Below are 22,927 nucleotides of genomic sequence, written 5' to 3'. Positions count from 1 at the left end.
CATTACATCGCCTTTTCAGATGGCACTGGTTACCCACCAGGCAACCGTTAACCAGGGCAGCATGTGATAATCTTCCCAGCTAACCTCGTACGAAGTGTGTGAGCTGTTATCTTTCTGGGAAGATTTAAGTAACTCATTCCTATCTAAAAAGCATCTCTTAAGGTGGCGTCACACCTTCAACTACTTCATAAACTTTTCTATAAAATCTTATAACCACCAGAATCTGACCTCTCAGTTCATCAGGTGTAAAACTGAGGCTTCTGGCTGCCAAATCCCCGAAAAACACTCACCTTTTAACCCTTTAGCCTCGTCTAGTGAAAAGTCACGAGTTACCGCCCTCTACTTGAGAAATATAACAAGATTCTTTCTCCTGCACTTCTTCCAAATAAAAACGGCTCATATACAAAGTGAAGTCTAAGGACACCCACAGTGCAGCGGGCCACCCGGGCCCGGCGGCCTTACCTGGTTGAAGTGCAGCTGGCCAGGCTCCGGGGCGCCCACGCGGGAGGCGGCTCCCATCTGCCCCAGCAGGTGCTGTAGCTGCGCCGCCGACAGGCTCCGATTCGCGCCGAACACGCTCAGCACATCCTCGCTGAAGGCGAGTCCCGGCCCCTCCGCCACTCCTCCGAGGCCGGCGGCCGCCAGCAGCAGGAGCCCGGCCACCGCCCGGCCCGGGGCCATCCTGGCCTGGGCTTCCCCTTGAGGGCCCGCGACGGGCTGCCGCGCAGAGGGACGCGCGAGGGCGCACTGGCGTCCGTGCCCAAGGGCGCGGGCGTCAGTGCTCGGCGCTGCTCCGAGTCAGAGGTGGCGCGGGGCGCCCCTGGTTCTCCGACGCCTTCGAGAGAACAGCAGCTCGAGACCTGCGGGGCATTGAAGTGGCAGCGTAGCCGCGGGGAACGATAGGCGGAGTGGGCCCCCCTGGCCTCCTGGAGAGCCTGAGATAAAGAGGACAAAGGGGGACAGAGATAAAGGCCACTGGGGCACCGGCCGGCTCCAGAAACGCTGCGTGGCAGTAGCCCTGAAACGCCCGGCCGGGCATGGGGTCAGCCGCCCCGGAGCCGGGTTTGCAGACGCCCCAGGATTTGCGTACAAATGCTCCTCCCGGATATAAAGCCCCAAACCACGCCACTTCTCAGGAGAAACTAAAACCGCACTAACGGTGGAACTCCACCTCCTCTTCCTGTCTCTGCTTTATTCTCTCGGCCGCAAACTTGGAAGAGGTGAGACGTGCAGTCCCCCGAGGAGCTGCATTAAAGGGCCCTTCCGGAGTCCTGGGGTTCGCGCGTCTAAACGGGACCCTCCCTCTCCCCGGATCGCTCCTCTGGGCTCGGCAAGTTAATCGGAAGGACTCGCTGGCCTCTCACCTCTCCTATCTGTCTGTTTCTGTTTGTCTCTGCGTCTTTCTCTCTGCGTGTCAAACGTGAGACTCGGTCTCTGGATCTCTCTCTTTCTCTCTCCCGCCCCCACAATGCCTTTATCTCTGACAGGTCCGCAGTGAAACTCCGCGGTCAGCTCCGGCGCCCTTTACAGATAAGGGGCGGAGGGCCGTGTCCCCGCCTCCGCAGCACGTGGTGACCCATTTCCCCCGCCTGCACTCCCGCGCGCGTCCACGCCGGGGCGCAGGACCGCCGGCCTTCCCTCCGCCTGCGCCGCTCATGCCCAGCATCAGCCGTGCCCTCTTCCCCACCCTCACCCCTGAGGGTCACCTGATGCCACCTCCGTACCGGGATCCCTAACTCCTCTCTGGTCTCGGGGACGCATGCACCTTTTTGTGACCTTCATGAAACCAGCTTCCTGAAATGGAGCCGGGACACCCTTGTATTGTCTACATGATTAACAGGAATTGCTTTTTTGTCTCACTTCTTAAAACCAGAGAAGAAAGAGGAAATCCAACGGTAGCGGTGGTGGGTTAGCTGAGCCAGCACTGCCCAAGCCGGCCCTTCCTGGCGGGATATCCGCAGATCAGAGGAATGTTTGTTTGTTCAGATGGAGGCTCAAGAAAAGCTGACTTAGGTGTGATGTCAACAGGTTTGTGTAAAGTGAATGTGGTGTTTGAGGCAAAGGTTGTGTCTGGTGGATTTAGTTGTTCAGGTATAAAGTGGAACCATGCTTCCCTGTTAGATGGCTGTGAAAGGAAAATAAATCTTGAGACTCCAAAATCACCAAGCTAAAGGGAAGAATCAAGCTGGGGCCTGCTTAGGGCAAACCTGCCTCCCATCCTATTCAAAGTCAACCCTCTGAGGCTCACCTGGGACAAATGCATATCTGATTGCTTTCTCTTCTCCACTATTGATGTAAAAATGAAGATTCACTGGGCCAGATTAAAGTGTGTATCAGTGGAGGGCTGATCTTGGGCTCAAAAGAATGCAACGTTTTGTCTTTTATCTATTATATTTCTTTCTTTTTCTTTCTTTTTTTTTTTTGAGATAGAGTCTTGGCCTGTCTTCCAGGTTGGAGTGCAATGGCACAATCTGGGCCCACTGCAACCTCTGCCTCTCAGGATCAAACGATTCTCCTGCCTCAGCCTCCCGAGTAGCTGGGATTACAGGTGCCTACCACACCCAGCTAATTTTGTATTTTTAGTAGAGACAGGGTTTCATCATGTTGGCCAGGCTGGTCTCGAACTCCTGACCTTGTGATCCTCCTGCCTCGGTCTCCCAAAGTGCTGGGATTACAGGCACGAGCTATTGTGCCTGGCCATCTATTATATTTCTAACCTGGAAGCTTCCACTTCCAGTTGTCGTACCTTACTGGACTGAACCAATGTACATCTTACACATATTGATTCATGTCTCATGTTTCCCTAAAATATGTAAAAGCAAATTGTACCCCCGACCACCTTGGGCATATGTCTCAGGACTTCCAGAGGCTGTGTCAGGGGTCTGTCCTTAATCTTGGCAAAATAAACTTTTTAAATTGACAGACTTGACTCAGATATTTTGCATTCACGTGGCTAAGGACAATAAAAAGAATTCAAGTTGCTGTTCTTGCCTTTCATCAGGAGAATGCACAGCCTCCTAAAATAGCACGTTTTAAAGGACATTAAGTCTAGACAAGGAGGAGAAGATGGGGAAAGGAAAAGAGAAACCTAATTACATAACTTCGGAAGAAAGAGACAGGGAGAGAACATTCCTGGGGGATAAGGATCTAGGTAGACAAAGCTGAAGGACTGTCATATAAGGAGGAAGGTTTAACTATATTGCATCTGACTCCAGAGGATAGAAGGCAGCAGTCATGGGGCAAAGTCACCAAGAGGAAGTTTCTGCACAATTATACGACATGACTGCCTTGGGAGATAGTGATTTCTCCATGATCAAAAGTGATTCAAATCAACAGATCTTGGGTAACCACCGACAGAATGTGGTAGGAGGATTCACACCTGAAGGGAGATGAGCTAAATGATCTTGATATTGTGCTCTTTCAAATTATAAAATCTGCACATTTGTTAATAATAATCTACAGAATTATGTTGATACAAAAAGATCATATTTCACCTACGGTCCGGAAGTAAGTTAATATCACAGTTGTGCTCTTAAATAACTCAGCTGGTGGGACTCTTCGAGCCTTTTATTGGATTTTAGAATACAGTTTTTTGCCTATTTTTCCTTTGGACCTCCGTTATGCAAAATGATTTTTGGAAATTAATGAGTGCTCTAAATGGTTAATCTGTACCCAGTAAGTTGTTTATTTCCAGCTTTTCTAAAACTAAATTTGTTCATAAAGTGTTGGATTTTTAACGAATATAAAATGTTTTTTAAAATACAAATTTTGACTGGGCACTGTGGCTCATGCCTGTGAGCTCAGCACTTTCAGAGACCAAGGTGGGCAGATCACTTGAGATCAGGAGGTCAAGACCAGCTTGGCCAACATTCAGAAACCCTGTGTCTACTGAAAGTAGAAAAATTACCCAGGCATAATGGTGCACGCCTGCAATCCCCGCTACTCCAGAGGCTGAGGCCTGAAAATCACTTGAACCTAGGAGGCAGTGGTGCCAGTGAGCCAAGATCACAACACTGCACTCTAGCCTGGGTGACACAGTGAGACTCTGTCTCAAAAAAGAAAATAATAAAAATACAAATACAAATCTTACATTGTGGATTTTTAGAATATATAATTTATTTATTTATCTGTCATTCATGACTATGAACATACGTTTTGCCAGCCCAACAATTCCACAAAACAAGAAACAGTAAAATAAATGATCAACCTGCATGCCAACTTTACTAAGCCCAATTTATATAACACAATTAAGATAAAGTATTCAGAAAATTTCAAGTTACTAACTACCAAATAGGTAAGGTTAACTTCTAGATTGTCCACTCTCATAAACTGTAATCACCAAAGAACTACAGGTTAAGCATCTCTAATTCAAAAATTCCAAATCCAAAATACTCAGAAATATGAAACATTTTGAGTGGTGAAATGATACCACAAGTGGAAAATTCTATACCTGACCTCATTTGACAGGTGCACAAAATTATTGGAAATATATAAAATTACCTTCAGTCTACGTTATTAGGGTGTACATGAAACATAATTTGTGTTTAGACTTGGGTCCCATCACCAAAATATTTTATTATATACATGCAGATATTCAGAAATCTTAAATAATCCAAATTTGAAACACTTCTGGTCCCAAGCATTTGAAATCAACTCATGACCAGATAATGTTTCATTTATTTATTTATTTATTTTAAGAGGCAGGGTCTCACTATGTTGCTTGAGCTGGGATGCAGGGCTATTCACAGGCACAGTCCAACTACTGACCACCACGGAGTTTTGACTTACTCCATTGAGACCTAAGCCAGTTCACACCCGCTCAGGAAACCTGGTGGTCCACATTCACTACCACCCTATGCCTGAAGGCCATCATTTTGATGCCAAACTTAGTGACTGGCACAGCCCACTACATCCTAGAACTCCTGGGCTCGAGTGATCCTTCCACCTCAGCTTCCATAATAGCTGGGATTATAGGTCTGTGCCACTGCACCCAGCCAGATAAATTTTAAGGCCCAAAATATGGCATTCTATAAGCAATATTATTACAAAAGAAAAATACTTCCAATTAAAAATATAAGGTATAATGTATAAAATATATTTTTTAAGAAATTTGCCTTAAAGGCCAAATACTTTTAAACAATAATGACAGTAGCATGCCAAGAATACTGGCCAGCATGTTGGAAAATGTGATGTTTCTGGGTGTCTCAGGAACTTGGGAAACCTGGGAAAATCATTTGACCTCACTGGGATGAAATCCCTCATCCATAAAACTAGATAATTGGGATGGAAGAATTTCAAGTCTCCATTCCAGCCTTTTTATTTCTAAGTTTCGAATTTGGAAGTCACTTGTCAGAACAAAACATGAAACACCTAAAAAAGAAATAAGACTTTGCTTCCCCAAGTGAAAGGACAGTTAACTTCAAATCTGACTTTCTCTAATGGTTTCAAATCTTTCTCAGTTCAGATCTTTTGTTACTATTGCAAATATGGAGCAAATTCGCCTCTTCCAAACATTTTCATGCATGTATTTCCCTGTGGAAGGACTAATAAGAAAATCTAAAAGATGGCCCACCCCTTTCTCTTCTTCTTCTTCCCTTCTGTTCCTTACCTTCCAGTCTAGAAGTTGTTTGTTAAAGTATAGCACAATAGTGTCTGTGTGGAGGGGAGCCACAGTGGCCCAAAGAAGGGTGTTGGAGCTTGAACAAGAAAAAAAGGGTATCTAAGTAGGAGGGAACGTAGCATGGACAGTAAGAGCCCAGGTAAGGTCCTGAAGGTGTCCAGATTTGGGAAGGGACTTGGGAAATCAGAGAGGCATCACTAATGGGGTAAGGGCATATGCATGTGCCCAAGCACTGACTGTCAGCCCCAAGTATGATCAGCAGAGCATCCTTCCCGGCATAATCTGTCAGAGACCAAGCTGAAAGAGGAGGGTGTCCACCAAAGTAGTGGCCAGGTGTTGGGTGTCGGAGACTGAGCACAGCTAGGAAGTATCCATAGATCTAGGGGAGAGAGAAGGAGACAGCCAGTGTGGAGAGTCAGAGCCTGAGAAGCTGCTGAGGGCAGCCAGGCCTGATGGTGGTCGTAACAGAATATCATAACAGAATGGAGGAAGGTGACGCTGAAAAGCAGTAGCATGAGCTATCAGAGTCTGTGCAGTGAGAATGGCAGCCTGGCATGGGTGTGTCAGAACACGGAGTGGATAAGGAAGGAATCAGTGGGGAAGAGGTTGGCAGCAGAAATAACATTCATTATACATAAGGGGATTCATTTATTAAGTAAATATATTAGATCATTATAGCCAGTTTTCTCATCACCAGAAGGGACGAGAGAAAATTGCAAATATGGAGAGAAAACTAGAATGAACCCTCTGGTCTTAGGGTGGAATTGAAGAGTTCAGTATAAATTCATGGTTTCCAGTGTAGAAATATATATATATATATATATATATATATATAAATAATTGTAAATAATTCCCAGCTCTGTCCACTGACAGGGTCTGAGAACAATGGCACTAATAGCAAAGAGCATACATAACACATAACTAGGGCACTGAGCTTGGCTTCTAAATATTACTATTCTCTACCAAATGAAACCAGAGCCCCTTAGCAAAAGGCCTGATTCCAGAAGCGGGCAGGCAGAGAACAGGATAAACCTGGAATATCACCTTGTGCCTGAAAGCAAGAGAATGGCCCAAGAATATAGAAAATGCATGTTAAATTATTCCAGGATAACATGAGATTAGCAACTTACTCTGAAATGAATCCGAAGGAAAAAAAAAAAAAAGTATTTTTACTGTGCTGGTCACTTTTCTGTAAGTGCTTCAGAATTTCAAAAACAAAACAATGAATACTAATGAGGAAAGAAGAATGTTCCTGAAACAAGTTACATTAAAATTAAATCTAAAATTTTGCAAGAATGATAATTTTCAATAAAATTTACTCACTAATACATATTTTTAGCATTTGCATCATAGTCCATTGTGTCTGGGAATACAAGAATGAAATGATACTCCTTATTTTACTCTTAAGTAGCTTGTAGTTACAGATTGGAGGGAAGTGAGAGACGGTCGCTGTAATGAAGACTCTAAATGTTTTAGCGGAGAGAGATAGGAGCGCCAGTGTCTGCAGATGATAACGAGCAAATAGCTTACAAAGCGCGTAAACCCTGAGCTTTAAGGATAAGTAGAAGTTTGACAGAAGACCAAAAAAATGGAAGAACATTCCAAGATGAGAAAATGCAAAGTGCGTGCCCTGAGAGGCCTGAGAGAATAAAGAGAACTGCAGGAGGTTTCTTGGAATTGGAGAGTCTGGAACAACAGAAAGGCAGGATCTGGCAGAATAAGAAAAAGTCTCAAAATTCCAAGTCTTTGTCTGATGATGTCCCCAAAGATTCCTTATGATCATCTGAGGCAACAACAACAGAATCTCTTCGGTGGATTTAAACTTCCTGTATCCTGTATCATCAGCATCAATATTTATTCCTCATTATTACAAATAAGCTACACCTAAAATGATCAGATAAAAGCAAGATAATGATTCTGTCTGGACCATCTATGTCTATTCAGCCACCCATACCAGAGACAGTATAGGTAGGAATCAGATTTCTGCAAGGCCTCTCTTAATTCCTAATCTCTAAAATGGGGATTAAAATCATACCTGCTTAATTTACCTCACTGAATAATTGTGAAAATCATATGTGATAAAGTGTGTGAAATCCCTTTATCAACTGCAAAGCAGAATGCAGGTGTTAATATATGCTGGAATAGTAGGGTAATACGACCCATGTAGTAGCCTAGCACAGGGCCAAAGGGAAATGGACGAGAACAACCAGGAATATCTCAGAGCAAAGACTACTTTATACCTTACAACACTCTTAAGGTTTTTTCTAGGAAATTAAAGTGCTAATCAGAAATGGAAAGATGAAGTCCAGGCGTGGTGGCTCACACCTGTAATCCAAGCACTTTGGAGGCCAAGGCGGGCGAATCGCCTTAGATTGGGAGTTCAAGACCAGCCTGACCAACATGGTGAAACCCTGTCTTATAAAAAAAAATAATAAAAATAAAAAATAAAATAAAATAAAGAAATGGAAAGATCCATAAATTATACCAAGTCTAATCTTGTCATTTAGTGGGTAAGGAAAAGAATGCTCAGGAGACTTAAGCAGTGTGGCCAAGTAACACATTTAGACTGTAACAAAGGCCCAAACTTGCCTTTTTCCATTTCACCACCGCAAAATAAACACCAGTCAATGTTTCAGGGATAGCACCCTTATGACTTTAATGTGATGGAGTAAATGAAACTGGAAATTGTACGAACCTATATTCTAGCTCTTCTTCACCATCCTTTTTCTTTAACTCTTTTCTAATGAGCCAGTGTCCCCACCCTTTGTGCTGCTGTTTTAGCTGAGCTCACCCAGCATTATCTTAGCATGGTTTCTGTGCTTTATAATTCTATAATTTTTTAATCGTTCTTAGAATGTTAGGAAAATGTATGCATACTAACATGGAAATATACTGAATAAATTAATGAAAAAATAGGAGGCAGAACACATTTTAAAACAATGTAAAGCTTCATGTGTGTGTGTGGGTGTGTGTGTGTGGGTGTGTGTGTACATTAACAAAGGTCTGAGGAATATGTACTATGTTGTTTACAATGTTTTCCTTTTAAGAAAGTAGGTCTGAGGACAGATGATTCAATGGGGAAGAACAATACCTTTCTTTGTAGAGAAAAATGTGTTATTTTCCTTTAGATCCTCCTTTTTTTTTTTTTTGAAACAGTGTTTCACTCTGTCACCCAGGCTGGAGAGCAGTGGTGTGATTTCGGCTCACTGCAACCTCCACCTCTCGAGTTCAAGCGATCCTCCTGCCTCAGCCTCCTGAGTAGCTGGGGCTACCGGCATGTGCCACCATTCCCAGCTACTTTTTGTATTTTTAGTAGAGATGTGGTTTCGCCATTTTGGTCAGGCTGGTCTCAAACTCCTGACCTCAGGTGATCCACCCACCTCGGCCTCCCAAAGTGTTGGGATTACAGGTGTGAGCCACCATGCCCGGCCAGTCCTTACATTTTTTCAAAAGGCATATTTTACTTAAAGAAACAAAAAGTTAACAAAATGTAGATGATGGTAGAAGTTTGAGTAGCCTCTAAATGGGGACAGAGAGAGTAAAGCTCAGTAGATTTTCTCCCTGTGCCTAATGAGAAGAGAGTCCTGAGCAGCAGGCAGGAAGCCCCCATGCTGTGTGACAGGCATGCTTCTTTGTCACTGAAAGCTAACCAAAAAACAGAGATTTATTCAAAATAAATGTTTTACAAAGCCCTGAAAAGCATCCAGCTCCTTTCACTCTGAATTCTCAATAACTCCAAGTGGTTGATGGGGTATGGGGTAAGCTGAAGAGCAGGCATGAATCATTCTCCGTGAGAGCACTTCCCATATCTCCACTCTCCCAACTCTTAAGGATCAGAGTCCGAAAGCCTGACTGAAATTGAGCTGCTGGGAAATCCAATCTTGTGAGAACAATTAAAAATTTTGTTTGCAAGATAAGAGCTTAGTACAAAGCCTAGCCTTAGACAAACTTATGAAATGAAACTATGACAAGGAACTCTTCTCTGGATTCTCAACCTTTTAGTACCAGGAACCCACAGCCCCTTCTCTTCCCTTTCTTCCCTTGCCTTCTTTTCCTTCAAATCTCCTGACCTCAGCATCTTTATGCCTGCTAAAATACTAAAAATGAAGGGCGAAAAATGACAACTGACTCAAGCTCTATTTGCTCTTTTAATTTTTTTGTTTTTGTGATATCCCTGGTTTATGTAATTTGCAAAGTACCTTTAACTTAAGAATTTAAGTGAGACTACTGGAAATTTAAAAAGCAGAGCAAGTGTTCTCTCTTCAGTATATGCACTACTAGGAGCTTAAATCTATACAGGAATTGTCTTGATTCGTTTCAGCCCTTTCCAGATATTTATTCACATCACATTCTTGCTGCGGAACACCTTTGTGAAATGACGTGTTTACTCTCACTGTTATTAGGGACTCATCTGTAGCTATTAGATGGTTAAATCATAAAGCCCTGTTTGAAGGGGCTTTATGTTCTCTGAGGAATGAGCATAAACTATCCCAGCCCAAGGTCTCCCGGCAGCACAGTATTGTGGAAAGAACAATGAAATAACAACAAACATTTGAGTTCTGATTCTAACTGAAACAATGTGAACAGTTTCGTAGTCTTCACAGTTTGAGTCCCTTAACAATTCTGTGTATCTCACGAGGTTACTACAAGAATTAGTTAAGATGACATAAATTAAAGCATTTTATAAGCTCTACATTTAAGGAAACTTAAGATTTTGAACTGGCCTAACCAGGTTGAGAAGTCATTTTGAGCGTGATTTAGAGCCTTGTGACACTACTCGTTCGTCTGTACACACATAACGTCAAACAAGCTAGGTAGCACATCCTCCAATGGAAAATTAATTCTCTGCAGGTCCAGGGAATCCACTGCAGCAAACACGGCTCTGCTTTTTTTTTTTTTTAATGGAATTTGTCATTTTACCACAGACCCTTTAATGTTTTCCAGTTTTATTTCCTGTTCTGATACTTTTGGTTGGTACACTTCAGCCGGAGAAAAACATTTCTTGGCACACACAAATGACAAACCAGTGTTTGGTACCTGTGGTTTTACATTTACGTATCAGCCATTCTTGCATTAAAGCCTCAATGCAGATAAATGCATTTGAAAATAAAGTACGATTTACACGAAAATAAACTAAGACTAAGGATAGATATTACAGGAAAAGATAATGGTTTAAATACACAGGAAACTTACAGTTCAAAAATAACATATCCGACTATCCTAAAAACCATAAGGAAATGTTCAATTTGTGTTTGAGATAGAAGAAACATTCGTGAGTCATAAAGTCTGCTGCCATGGAGAAGATGACAGATGAACTAAGGTCTGATGATTTTTATGATCCAGGCCCTAATTCTAGAAAGACCTTCTGGTGCCTTCTCCGGTCGGTACGTATTTCTCAAAGTCTGTGGGCAACGTACGGACCTTGTATGTCTTCTATGAACCCTGCAGTCACTCATTAATTCAAGTTAACCAAAACATGCTTATTATCTTTCTAAAAATGAAAAATATACTTTTCACTGCAGTTTTGGAACAAATTTAGACTTGAAACAATTTTTTTATGTTAAAATAAGTACAAAACTTCACTTAGACAAAAGCACATGAGTCTTTTAAGGTTAACAACAAACAGGAATAAGTAGGTGCTTTGCTTTGCTCCAAAGTCCCATTTGCCTAATCGCCTAGATTTCTCTCATCTAAAAGAAGAATAAATGGCTGTGATGGAGTTAATTCCAGGAAAATAGGGAGTTCAATGGATTTACTTTCAATATTTTATTATTTATCATTTGTGAATTTGAGGGGAAAAGAGAGGAGGAAATAAGGAGGGTGGAAGAGCTATTCTGTAACAGTGTGAGTCTGGCAATATGTTTCATAGACTGAAGTAGGTTCTTCTTTCCTTTGACATGTCCCAATAAGTTTTATTATTAAAGGTGTAATCACATGTTCAAGCTGTAATTTTCAAACTTTTATTTTCAAACTACTCTGAGGGCTTATTATATATTTGAACTCTAATCCTACTGCTGTAAAAACAAGAACTAAATAATCAAACCCTGTATTTAGCAAGACAAGAAATTCCCCAAGGCCAGAAATTTTATGCTCCATAAAACTTGCCAAGTGCAACTGCACCCTCCCACATGTAAAGGGAAAATTTAGACTAAAACCTTAAAATCCAAATGAGTAAGATACAATCGGTGACCTAATAAATTCTGGATAGCTACCACTTTGCAGAGGTTTTCATCTAAACTACTGCATAGGAATAGTAATTAAGTTAGAGAGTTTTAATCTAAAATATGACTCAATGTCTAAATAAACTCTAAATATTTAATCTAAAATAAAATCATCAAAAATATTTCATACGAGCATCAAAAATAGGAATAAAGTACGTCTCCAAGTTGTTTCTTCCTACTTAGAGTACAAAAATTTAATACAAAGCAAGCTTTTACCATTGTTATATCAAAGTTTTTAATCATTAAAATGCAAAATTATGTCTTTCAGGTCACTGCCTGTTTTGTTCTTCATCATTTTCTGACTCTGAGATTTGAATCTTTAAAACATACTCAGAAAAATCTTGGAACAAACATGGAGCCAAAATAAATTTGCCATCCAGAGAGCAGGACAGAAAGTCTAAGCCAACAGGTAAGCTCAAATGTCCGTTCTGCTGTTTTATCTTAAGAGAAGCCTGTGAGTCCTCCATCTTGGCCAATGCTGGAGAGTAAGAGTAGAAAAATGGGACTGGAAAAGGAACCAGGATGTTTATAGCATTAGTGTCTGCAAACATTACACCTGGCCTGTGTGATAGGTATAGAACTGAAGGGTGGAGTTGGCCATCATCACAGACCAAATCATATCAAACCTGTTTCCAAAGTTGGTTCAGAGATGCCTGGGTTTTAAGATAAATAGAGAATGTTTATCATTGTTGTTTTTTACTCATCTGTGTCCCTGTTGACACTCTAGAACTCAATGTGTATGACTATAAAAAAAAAACCATCAACAAAAATAATACCTTTAATTATCCTCTCTAATCCACAGATACTATGATGACATAATCACTCTGGGGCCATTAGGTCTATGAGGCAGTTCTGATTGAAGCCGATGGTGGAGATAACACTATTCTCACTATACCATTCAGATTAACGTGTCATCGGCTAAAGGCCATCATTTTCTTACAGATGTTCATTTCCTTGCATAACTTTTGCTTGACTTGTTATCTGATGTTACAATTTGGGTATGTGAAAATGTAGAAAATTAATTTATTGCCTTAACCAGACAAGAACACTTTGCATATGGTCTATATTCTTAAATACTAGCAGTGAATTTAAATCAAAGATAGACAAAATACAGAAGAATAAATTTGTTTTTGAATGTCGATTTGTTTAAAACAAAGGCCAAAATTAAAAATCATAAGCAATACATATTTCAAATTTATAATCTTCCTTTGATATAAATATTAATAGAAATGATCAAGACCATTATCTATTTATAAGCTGATCTGCATTTGAGAAACAAACAAACAAAAATGCCAACTGACTGGGCTTCTCGCCAAGAACCCAGGTTAAAGTACAAAGAGACAGCAGTGTTTGATCAGCCCGTGAAGTTTGTTATGAAGAACCTAGGTGTGCTTGGTCACAGTGTGTTTTTACCTTCAATTATTTCAAAATTGTTAAAATACTTGCTTTTTAATTTTTAATTGATCTTTATCCTAAATATTTCTTTTTAAAAACTCTATTCTTCTCAACTTTGTACTGACTACACAACAGCCTTCAAAGGACCTGTTCATGTGACTGTGTGCTATTAGCCTCTGGCCTACGACATGAACATATTTATTACTTAGATAGTTTTAGTATAAATGGAAAAGAGGGATTTTTTGGCCAGGGAATGCTGTTATGAAGTGTTGTGAGGATTAAAGTAGATAGTATATATAAAGCGTCTAGCATAAAGCCACATAGCAGAAGCTCAGTAAATGCAAAATGTATAAAAGTGTGTACACGTGTATCTCAAGCACTGTGCTATGCTTTCATATACTTTTTTCCTTTTCCAGTATATGCCACAATGCCCTAAAGGAATACTAATGATGATTATGATATTGGTGTGAATTTCATATCAAAAACATTTGTGGCCAGATGCAGTGGCTCACGCTTATAATCCCTCCAAGGCTGGAGGATTGCTTGAGCCAGGAGTTCTAGACTAGCCTTGGCGATATAGTAAGACCTCATCTCTACAAAAAGTTTTTTTTTTTTTAATTAGCCAGGGCCAGGTACAGTGGCACACGCCTGTAATCCCTGCACTTTGGGAGGCCAAGGCAGATGGATCACCTGAGGCTGGGAGTTCAAGACCAGCATGACCAACATGGAGAAAACCTGTCTCTACTAAAAATACAAAAATTAGCCGGTTATGGTGGTGCATGCCTGTAGTAATCCCAGCTACCTGGGAGGCTGAGGCAGGAGAATCACTTAAACCTGGGAGGCAGAGGTTGCAGTGAGCCGAGATTGCACCATTGCACTCCAGCCTGGGCAACAAGAGCAAATCTCCGTATCAAAAAAAAAAAAAAAAGATTAGCCAGGCATGGTAGCAAATGTTTGTAATCCCAGCTACTGAGGAGGCTGAAGGTGGAGAAGGTTGACTTGAGCCCAGGAAATGGAGGCTGCAGTAAGCTGAGATTGTACCACTACACTGCAACCTGGGCAATAGAGCGGGATCCTATCACCAAAAAAAAAGAAAAGAAAAAAAGAGAAAGGAAAGAGGTGAAGGGAGGGAGGGAGGGAAGGAAGGAGGGAATGAGGGAGGGAGGGAAGGAGGGAAGGAAGGAAGGAAGGAAGGAAGGAAGGAAGGAAGGAAGGGGAAGGAAGGGGAAGGGGAAGGGAAGTAAAGGAGGGAAGGAGAGAAGGGAGGGAAACATTTCTCCTTTACTAGAAACAAAAACACTGAAAAGAGAAACTTTTGCCATCATAAAATTTACAGCCCACCCTTAAACTCTGCCTTCTTTTCTTGAATGATTTCTTGCAAGATCAGCCTTCCAGTGGATCTCATCCTCTCTTTCCTACTCAAGTTCTTTGACTCCACAATTCTAACCTTCTTACTCCTACTATATCACCAGTTTACCCCATGTAGTAGATCATTCCCATGAGCAGAAAAATTGTCTCTCATCTCTTCAAAGTTCCTTTCACCATACATCTCTGTCAAGCTACTGCTCTATTTGTTATGGGTTGAATTGTGTCCCCAAAAGGAAGACATGCTGAAGTCGTAACCTTCAGTAACTCAGAATGTAACCTTATTTGGAAATAGGGTTGTTGCAGATGGAATTAGTTAAGATGAGGTCATCTTAACCAACGGGGTGGGACCTTGATCCGATATGACTGATGCCCTTTTAAGAAGGTAGCCATGTGGGCCGGCGGTGGTGGCTCAAGCCTGTAATCCCAACACTTTGGGAGGTTGAGGCAGGTGGATCACGAGGTCAGGAGTTCAAGACCAGCCTGGCCAAGATGGTGAAATCCCGTCTCCACTAAAAATAGAAAAAAAAAAATAGCTGGTGTCGTGGCAGGCACCTGTAATCCCAACTACTCAGGAGGCTGAGGCAGAGAATCGCTTGAACCCAGGAGACAGAGGTTGCAGTGAGCCGAGATCACGCCACTGCACTCCAGCCTGGTTGACAGAGTAAGACTCTGTCTCAAAAAAAAATAAAAAGTAGCCATGTGAAGACACAGACGAACACACAGGGAGAACACTGTGTGATGACAAGACAGAGATTGGATTATGCAGCTGCAAGCCAAGGAATGCTGAAGATTGCCAGCCACCAGCAGCAGCTAGGAAGAGGCGTGTAAAGATTACCCTAGAGGTTTCAGGGGAACATGGCCCTTGCCAACAACTTTATTTCAGACTTTCAGCCTCCAAAACTGTATGCAAGGCAGTAAATTTCTGTTGTTCTAAGCGACCCAGTTTGTGGCACTTCATTATGGCAGCCCTGGGAGACGTATAGGTCATCAGTTTCCCACTCTGTACTAAATTATTCCCATGAGCAGAAGACATGATCTCTTATCTCTTAAAAGTTTCCTTGACCCTAAGTCTCATAAGCTACTGCCTTACTGTTTTGCTTCCTTTTGATGGCACATTTCTTGAGTTACCTACGACTGCTGTCTTCACTTCCTCTCCTCCCGTTCTCGAATGCACTCATCTGATCATAGTGCCTCATCCCACTCTCCACTCCCCAGAGGACAGTTTTGTCAAAGTAATTCATGGTATATTGATTTTTCTTTATAACACGTAATACTGTATGTTTGTCTTTAATGTAGCTTTTTTCTGTTTCATGTACTAGACTCTGTAAGTTCCAAAAAGACAGGGAATAGATGTATCTTCTTAACCATAGTCCAGGCCCTGCCACTTCGCATATCCTCAAAGAAAATGGATGAAATGCATTTGCTTTTAGATTTTGAATTACGTTTAGTACAGAAAATTTGCATTTGGATATAAATACTCTTTGTTTATGGATGCTAAAATGTTGCAAGGATTTTACTATAATTTTTCAAGAATTTGGAAGTTACTGCTAATATAAAGTTTACATGTTGTGCAAGCATACATTATCACTGATATTTTATCCCAAGGTAAATTATGATGTCTTTATATTGTACCTTCCACAGCTATTAGCAGAATCTTCACATTCATCCTTTGTATTAGGAAAAAGAGGTGTTTAACTTTTATCTTACAGATTTGGAAATTAAGGGACTTAAGACCAAAGGGCCTTTCTGTGATAGCCAAGTGGATACGTGATAAAATGCAAACTAGGATGGGAACTTTGAACTATGAAATCAGTTTAATTTCCACTAAAATCCCTCAGCACTATAATTTTGTTGACATGTAAGATTATTATCTTAATTATATTAAATGAGAAAAAATAACTTCCTCCTGGATATGAAGGCAATTTACAGATGACAAATATGAAATCAGATATTATGCAAATATATGCAATAAATGAGTATTTCTTGCTCAGTTCTTGTTCTCTGGGCCAGCGGAAATTTACCACAATAAACTGAGTAAAAAGAGAAAATTAAGGAGCATTGTTAAACGTATTCATAGAATGCAGTATCTAATTTGAAGGGGGCTATGATCACATTAGCCCACGATGTGATAGTTTACAGTAATTGTGAGGCTGGTTGCATCGCCGGGAGCTCGTGCACAACCCCTCCTTCCCTCGTCGGAAGCTCGGACGCTCCCCGCTCCCTCGTGGAGAGCTCGGACACACTCCCCTCCCCTCTCCGGGAGCTCAGACACACCTCCTCCCCTTGCCGGGAGCTCGGACACACTCCCCTCCTTCCCTCACCGGAAGCTCGGACGCTCCCCGCTCCCTCGCGGAGAGCTCGGACACACTCCCCTCCCCTCTCCGGGAGCTCGGACACACTCCCCTCCTGGGAGACCGGGGGAAAAAGCCCCGCCAGGACCTACCTGATACCATTTTGTCCTATCTGGGCCCCACTCCCTGCCATTTTGTCCTATCCGGGCCCCACTCCCCGCCATTTTGTCCCACTCACCTTGGGCACAACCAATCAAACGCCTCCACTCCCTATAAAACCCCACATCTGAGAGGAGTCTGCGCGACTTCTCCGGCCCCTCCTGTTGGACCGCAGAACCTCACCCGGGAGCCTGAATAAATTCCTTCGCATCAGATCTTCTTGTGCTGGCCTCAGTTTCTTTCCTTTTAAACTCGGCAAGAACGGGCCTTACAGTAATCACCACTTATAGCCACATAAATATGTCTTTTCCATTTTATTGTTGCCTTCTTAGTAAACAGTAGCTTAATAGCATGATAAGGCAGCATATTAAAAATACTGTAACTTTGCTAACTGAAGATGTCAGGGATGAATCGTTACAGTGTCCTAAATTGCTATACTTTCTATCAAGGCCTCCATAGAAGAAGAGCCCTATATGTTTTATTCAAGCTACCTTTTGGGCATGAGTTCATATAACAACAGCATTTTAGTCATCTACGTGTGTACATAGTAACAATAATTTTATTAATCCTTTATGTTCATATTTCCACTGAACTCATCGTTTTGAAAAGGATGTCTTAACAATACTGATATCATGAATAAAAATTTGAGAAATTTCAATGACGAAGTGACATTGGGCTTCACAACACAGAAATTATTATATATATATATATATATATTTGTATGCTCTTTTATCACATCTTACTTCAAACTTTAGTTTTATTCAAACGAACTTCCCTCTCCCCCAAAGCTCTGCTCATATAACCCTTGCTTATTACTCTCCAATCATTTTTCCCATCATCTCCTCCTTCCACCCTAGTTAAATGGAAGTGGTGTCTCTACACTTACCAAGATGAACTTCATGTCTGAGGTATGGATGCTTTTCTCTTCTGCTGCCACAAGCCAGTCAGCTGCTCTCTCCTGCCTCTTTACCCTTTCCTCACCCACTTGAGGCTTCTTCCCAGTAGCTCCCAAACACACCTACTCTGTGCTACCCTGAAGATGCTCCTTCTCCCGGCCCAAGTTTTCACCTTCTTTTCAAACACCAACCCATGAGCTCAACAATCCCATAGTATCTTCCTCTACTGGGCCTCTCAGTAGCACAGGGCATTGGCTGACTATTCAATCATTCTTCAAACAGTCCTGCCCTTGACTTCCAGGAAGCCATACTTTCCCAGTTTCCCTTCCATTTTTCTGTATTATTTTGTTAGTGTTAAATGCTAGTCCTTTTAAGTTGTGGTATCCCTTCAAACCCTGTTCTTTCCCTCATTCTACACATGCTTCTTAAACAACCTTATCTATTCCTTTTGTGTCAATTACTACCTGTTATGGGCTTAGTTGTGTCCCACCACCTACAAAAAAAATTGATATGCTGAATTCCTAACACCAAGGACCTCAGAATGTGACTTTATTTGGAGATAAGGCCTTTAAAGAGATAATTAGGGTAAAATGAAGTCATGTGGGTGAGCTCTAATACAGTATGACCGGCATTCTTAGAAAAAAGTGAAATTCAGACAGAGACACAGAGGAAAGACTATGTAAAGACACAGGGAGAAGACGGCCATCCACAAGCCAAAGAAAGAGACCCGAGAAGAAATAAATCCTGGCAGCAGCCTCCAAAAGTGGAAGACGATACGTTTCTGTTTTTTAAGCCATCCAGTTTGTGGTATTTTGTTATGGCAGCCCTACAAAACTAATACACTCCCTCCGATTAGACTGTAGCTCCTAACTCATTACTGTGGTGCCAGCTCTGAATGCCAGACTGTATCCCTCTATCTACTGGATCTCACCACGTGGATGTCTCAAAAATACTTCAAGAATTCAAAATATGCCGGCTCATCCAGTTTCCTGTGCCAGAAACATGGTCACCATATGAGGCCCTATTTGTGCCCTGTATCATATCCTCTTAGCCCACCTCGAATTGTAGTTTCACTTCAAGTCATTCTCTCACATTTTTTATCTCAGGTTTTCTTTAGAATTCTAACAACTTGCTCAGCAGCTTTCAAGTATAGAGGAGTTAACATCCCTGGAGGCAACCCTACACCAAAGAGAAATGAGAGTCAGAGAATAAAGGCTCAGTCTCCAGTCTTTCAAAGGGTCACTTCTGAAAAACTTTCAACATGGTTTCTCAGGGAATTCTTACAACAATGTGCCCCAGGGTTTGACAGCAATAAACAGTTCAATAATGCACACTTTACTGGCTTTCTTCCTTCCCTGAAATAGCTTTTCTCTTTCCCTAATACACTCTCCTCATTCTCTCACTCTTATTTTTTGGGATCATCTCTAAAATAAACCCTCTGCATCCCAGTTTTTGACACAGAATTACTTTTATGGAGAAGCTACACTAAGACAATCAACGTTATTCCTTTCTCCTTTATATACCCTCCCTGTGACCATCAATTTTCAAGTCATGGTAAGCCTACTACAGCTCCCATCGCCTTTATCCTGGGATAGGCTACCGTAAGCTCTTACCTGGATGATATGCAATCTTCTGTGTCCCTGCCTTGCAAATTGTCCTTTACCAAGTTATTCTCCATGGGGAAGTCAATGTGTGCTTTCTAAATAGACTATCTAATCCTCCTTACTCATCATAACCTTCAATTGTTTCCCATTGTCTTTAATATGAAGTCCTTAATATGATTTTTGAGGTATGTTCTAATAAAGACCTAGTTTTCCTCCACAGTCTAATCTCTCACCATTCCTACTTCTCACTAGTCACACTGAGCTATTCTCAGGTCTCTGACCAACCATGTGGTCTGTCACCTCACGGCCTTTGCACATGCTGCCTCCTTCTCTTGAAATGCTTTTCTTCCCTCCACATCTCCACTTCCAGCTTCTTACTATTTCTAGTTTAGATGGAATTTACTGTTGAAAATCTTTTCATGCTAATTTTTGGTTAGTTGTCCCTCCTATGTGTTCTTACAACATTACACTGTATTTTAATTACCTATTTAGATTTGTTTATATCATCTATTCAATTAGAGTTTTTGACATTTTCTATTTCCCACTGTGTCTAAAATACTCCATATATTTTAGGTATTCAATAAATACTTATAGAATAAATGAATTCAGGAGTAAAATTAAAATGTTAAATAGTGTTAAGTTTTTTAACAACAAAAATACTGACAAGTTTTCAAATCATATGGAAAGAGCTGAAGGAAATCAAAAGCAAGGCTGATAAATAGAAACTCTATAAAAATCTAGGACAAAAACTCTATCTTCAGAAATCTTTGCTATCATCATTGCTATAACCATGGATACACGCCTACTCAGATTTTTTAAATCCATTACTTAGAAAGCAACTTTAAAAGCTTATAATATAAAGCAGGCATTTTTAAATGGAAAAATTAAGTCAATCCCATATGTTAGTCTGAAATGGCATTTTATGGAGATGGCTTTAATTGATGACCTCGCCCAATGGAACTGTAAGGTGTTGAACAGGGCTGGCCTTCACTAAGACCAAGAAGTAAGTAACATCTGTTCCAGGCCTTTCACTCCATAATTTCCCACTCTGACAGCACCCTTTCTCCTCTTCCTGCTTCTGCTGCAGGTCCTTGCTCTGAAATCTGAAGACTCCTGAGTCTGCCCACAGCCGCACCCCCTTGGTGAACATAAGTGTCTCACCAGGATTTCCCGGTGAACTTCTCTTCCCAGCTACCACCCATGTAAACAGTATGTTATCACTGACACTCCCTGTACTTCCACTTCGTTGGACGCAAACAAATACCAGCATTTGAATGGACCTGTGGGGATTTCAGGTCAGCTGAAGTGAAGAGGTTGGTTTCCCAGGAAATCTACAGGGAATATATGGAGGGCAAGGCACAGCCTTGATGAACCACACAAACTGCTTTCATTGAGTGTGTCTCATCCAGGAAGCCTCAAGATGGTGAGGAACGCATGTTCTCGCTGGGACCCCATCAGCAGCACATTGCTACCACCAAGTCAAAGTTATTTCCAGCATAAACCAGTGTTGTTTTGCTCAAGAGAATGCTTAATCCTTACCAGCCTCTTAGCAACAGTGTGCCATTATTCTCAAGAGAAGGGGCAGGGCAGGAACAATGTTATCCCATCACTGACAAACCCTCAGGTTGCACAACCTGCTAATGATGAGCTGGTCAAAACACTGTCACCACCGACTATATGAAAAAGCCACTGTAGAAATCAGTTCCTTAAAAACACTGTAAGACTGCATGATTATTTTGATCCTCATAACTTTTACTACAAGTAAGTTCTGGTTTGATTCTAAGGAATAGCTAATGAGATCACGCAAATTTCAATAATACGATTCTTTCATTTATTCAAAAAATATTTTTGGGTGCCCGCCAGACACTTTTCTGTGTACTGAGGGATCATTGATGAACAAAACAGGCTGCCGGGGTGGGGAGGACAGGAAGTAGAGATGGTTAATGGGTACAAAAAAATAGTTAAAATGAATGAATACAGCCTAGTATCTGTGACTATCGTCAATAGTAATTTAATTGTACTTTTAAATTAAAAGAGTATAATTAGATTGTTTGCTACACGAAGGATAAATGCTTGAGGGAGTGAATGTCCCATCTTCCATCATGTACATATAATGTTAAGTGGGGAGAAAAAACAAGGATACAAAACTATATAGACAGTATAATACTCAAGCTTGTAAGAACAATTAATCGAGGCATATATAGACAAATAAGCTTTCAGACATAGATATTGATTTAGGAAAAGAAAAGAAAACGTAGGTATACATAGAAGCTACTACTGTTATCTTTGGGATGAGATTGCCAATAGTATTACAGTATTTTAAAAAATATTTCCTGTACTCTCTAAACTTTCATAATGAATACATTATAGGTATTAAATTAATACTACATCATGTATTTTTAAATGCAAAAAGCAAGGTAAGATGCCACTTTATTCATTACTGCCAAAAGTTGGACGCAACTAAGATCTCCTTCAGTAGGTGAATGTAAAAATAAACGGTGGTACAGTCATACGATAGAATATTATTCAGAGATAAAAAGAAATAAGCTATCGAGCCACCAAAAGACATGGAGGAAATTTAAGTGCATATTGATAACTGAAAGAACTCAATCTGAAAGGGCTTCATACTATATGATTCCAACCATGTGACCTTCCAGGAAAGGCAAAACTATAGCAACAATTAAACAATCAGCAGTTGCCAAAAAGTCGGGGGGAGGCATGGATGTTTAATAGGTACCACACAGAGCATTTTAGGACAGTGATCCTATTCAGTAGACACCCTGCTGGATATATATTAGATATTTTCAAACCCTGATGTACAGCACCAAGAGCGAAGCTTGATGTAAACTGTGGGCTTTAGTTAATAATAATGTATCAATATTGGTTCATTGATTGCAACAAATATATTGCACTAATGCAAAATGTTATTAAGAGAAACTTATAGAGGGATATAAGGAGGTTTATGGCAACTCTCTGCTGTCAACGTAAAATTGCTCTAAAACAGAATTTATTAATTTTTTTTTTTTTTTTTTTTTGAGACGGAGTTTCGCTCTTGTTACCCAGGCTGGAGTGCAATGGCGCGATCTCGGCTCACCGCAACCTCTGCCTCCTGGGTTCAGGCAATTCTCCTGCCTCAGCCTCCTGAGTAGCTGGGATTACAGGCACGCGCCACCGTGCCCAGCTAATTTTTTGTGTTAGTAGAGACGAGGTTTCACCATGTTGACCAGGATGGTCTCGATCTCTTGACCTCGTGATCCACCCGCCTCGGCCTCCCAAAGTGCTGGGATTACAGGCTTGAGCCACTGCGCCCGGCCAGAATTTATTAATTTTTTAAGCAATAGGCTATGGTGAACTCTATCATTTTGACCTTCCA

General features: G+C 41.2%; 1 protein-coding gene and 1 long non-coding RNA gene across 2 annotated transcripts in view; one reads left to right on the top strand and one right to left on the bottom strand.

Annotated features, from left to right (window-relative positions):
- SLC39A8 (solute carrier family 39 member 8) overlaps positions 1-1,518 on the bottom strand; it is a 72,087-nt gene extending 70,569 nt beyond the window's left edge. Inside the window, exons 1-2 of the mRNA XM_012436574.2 lie at positions 1,365-1,518; positions 463-935 (exon numbers count right to left, since the gene is read on the bottom strand). Coding sequence (XP_012291997.1) covers positions 463-681 — 219 coding nt within the window. The 5' untranslated portion in view covers positions 682-935; positions 1,365-1,518. The remainder of the gene's footprint in view (positions 1-462; positions 936-1,364) is intronic.
- Positions 780-22,506, top strand: LOC105706302 (uncharacterized). The gene is made up of 3 exons (XR_001104806.2): positions 780-1,220; positions 12,110-12,250; positions 20,642-22,506. It is a non-coding gene; the product is annotated as an uncharacterized LOC105706302 (long non-coding RNA).
- Positions 22,507-22,927: the final 421 nt, after the last annotated feature.

The sequence above is a fragment of the Aotus nancymaae genome, unplaced genomic scaffold (genome assembly GCF_030222135.1).
Source record: "Aotus nancymaae isolate 86718 unplaced genomic scaffold, 86718_ANA_hifiasm-v0.15.2.pri h1tg000033l, whole genome shotgun sequence".
NCBI classification, from domain to species: Eukaryota; Metazoa; Chordata; class Mammalia; order Primates; family Aotidae; genus Aotus; species Aotus nancymaae.
This window is presented reverse-complemented; position numbering and strand designations above follow the sequence as displayed.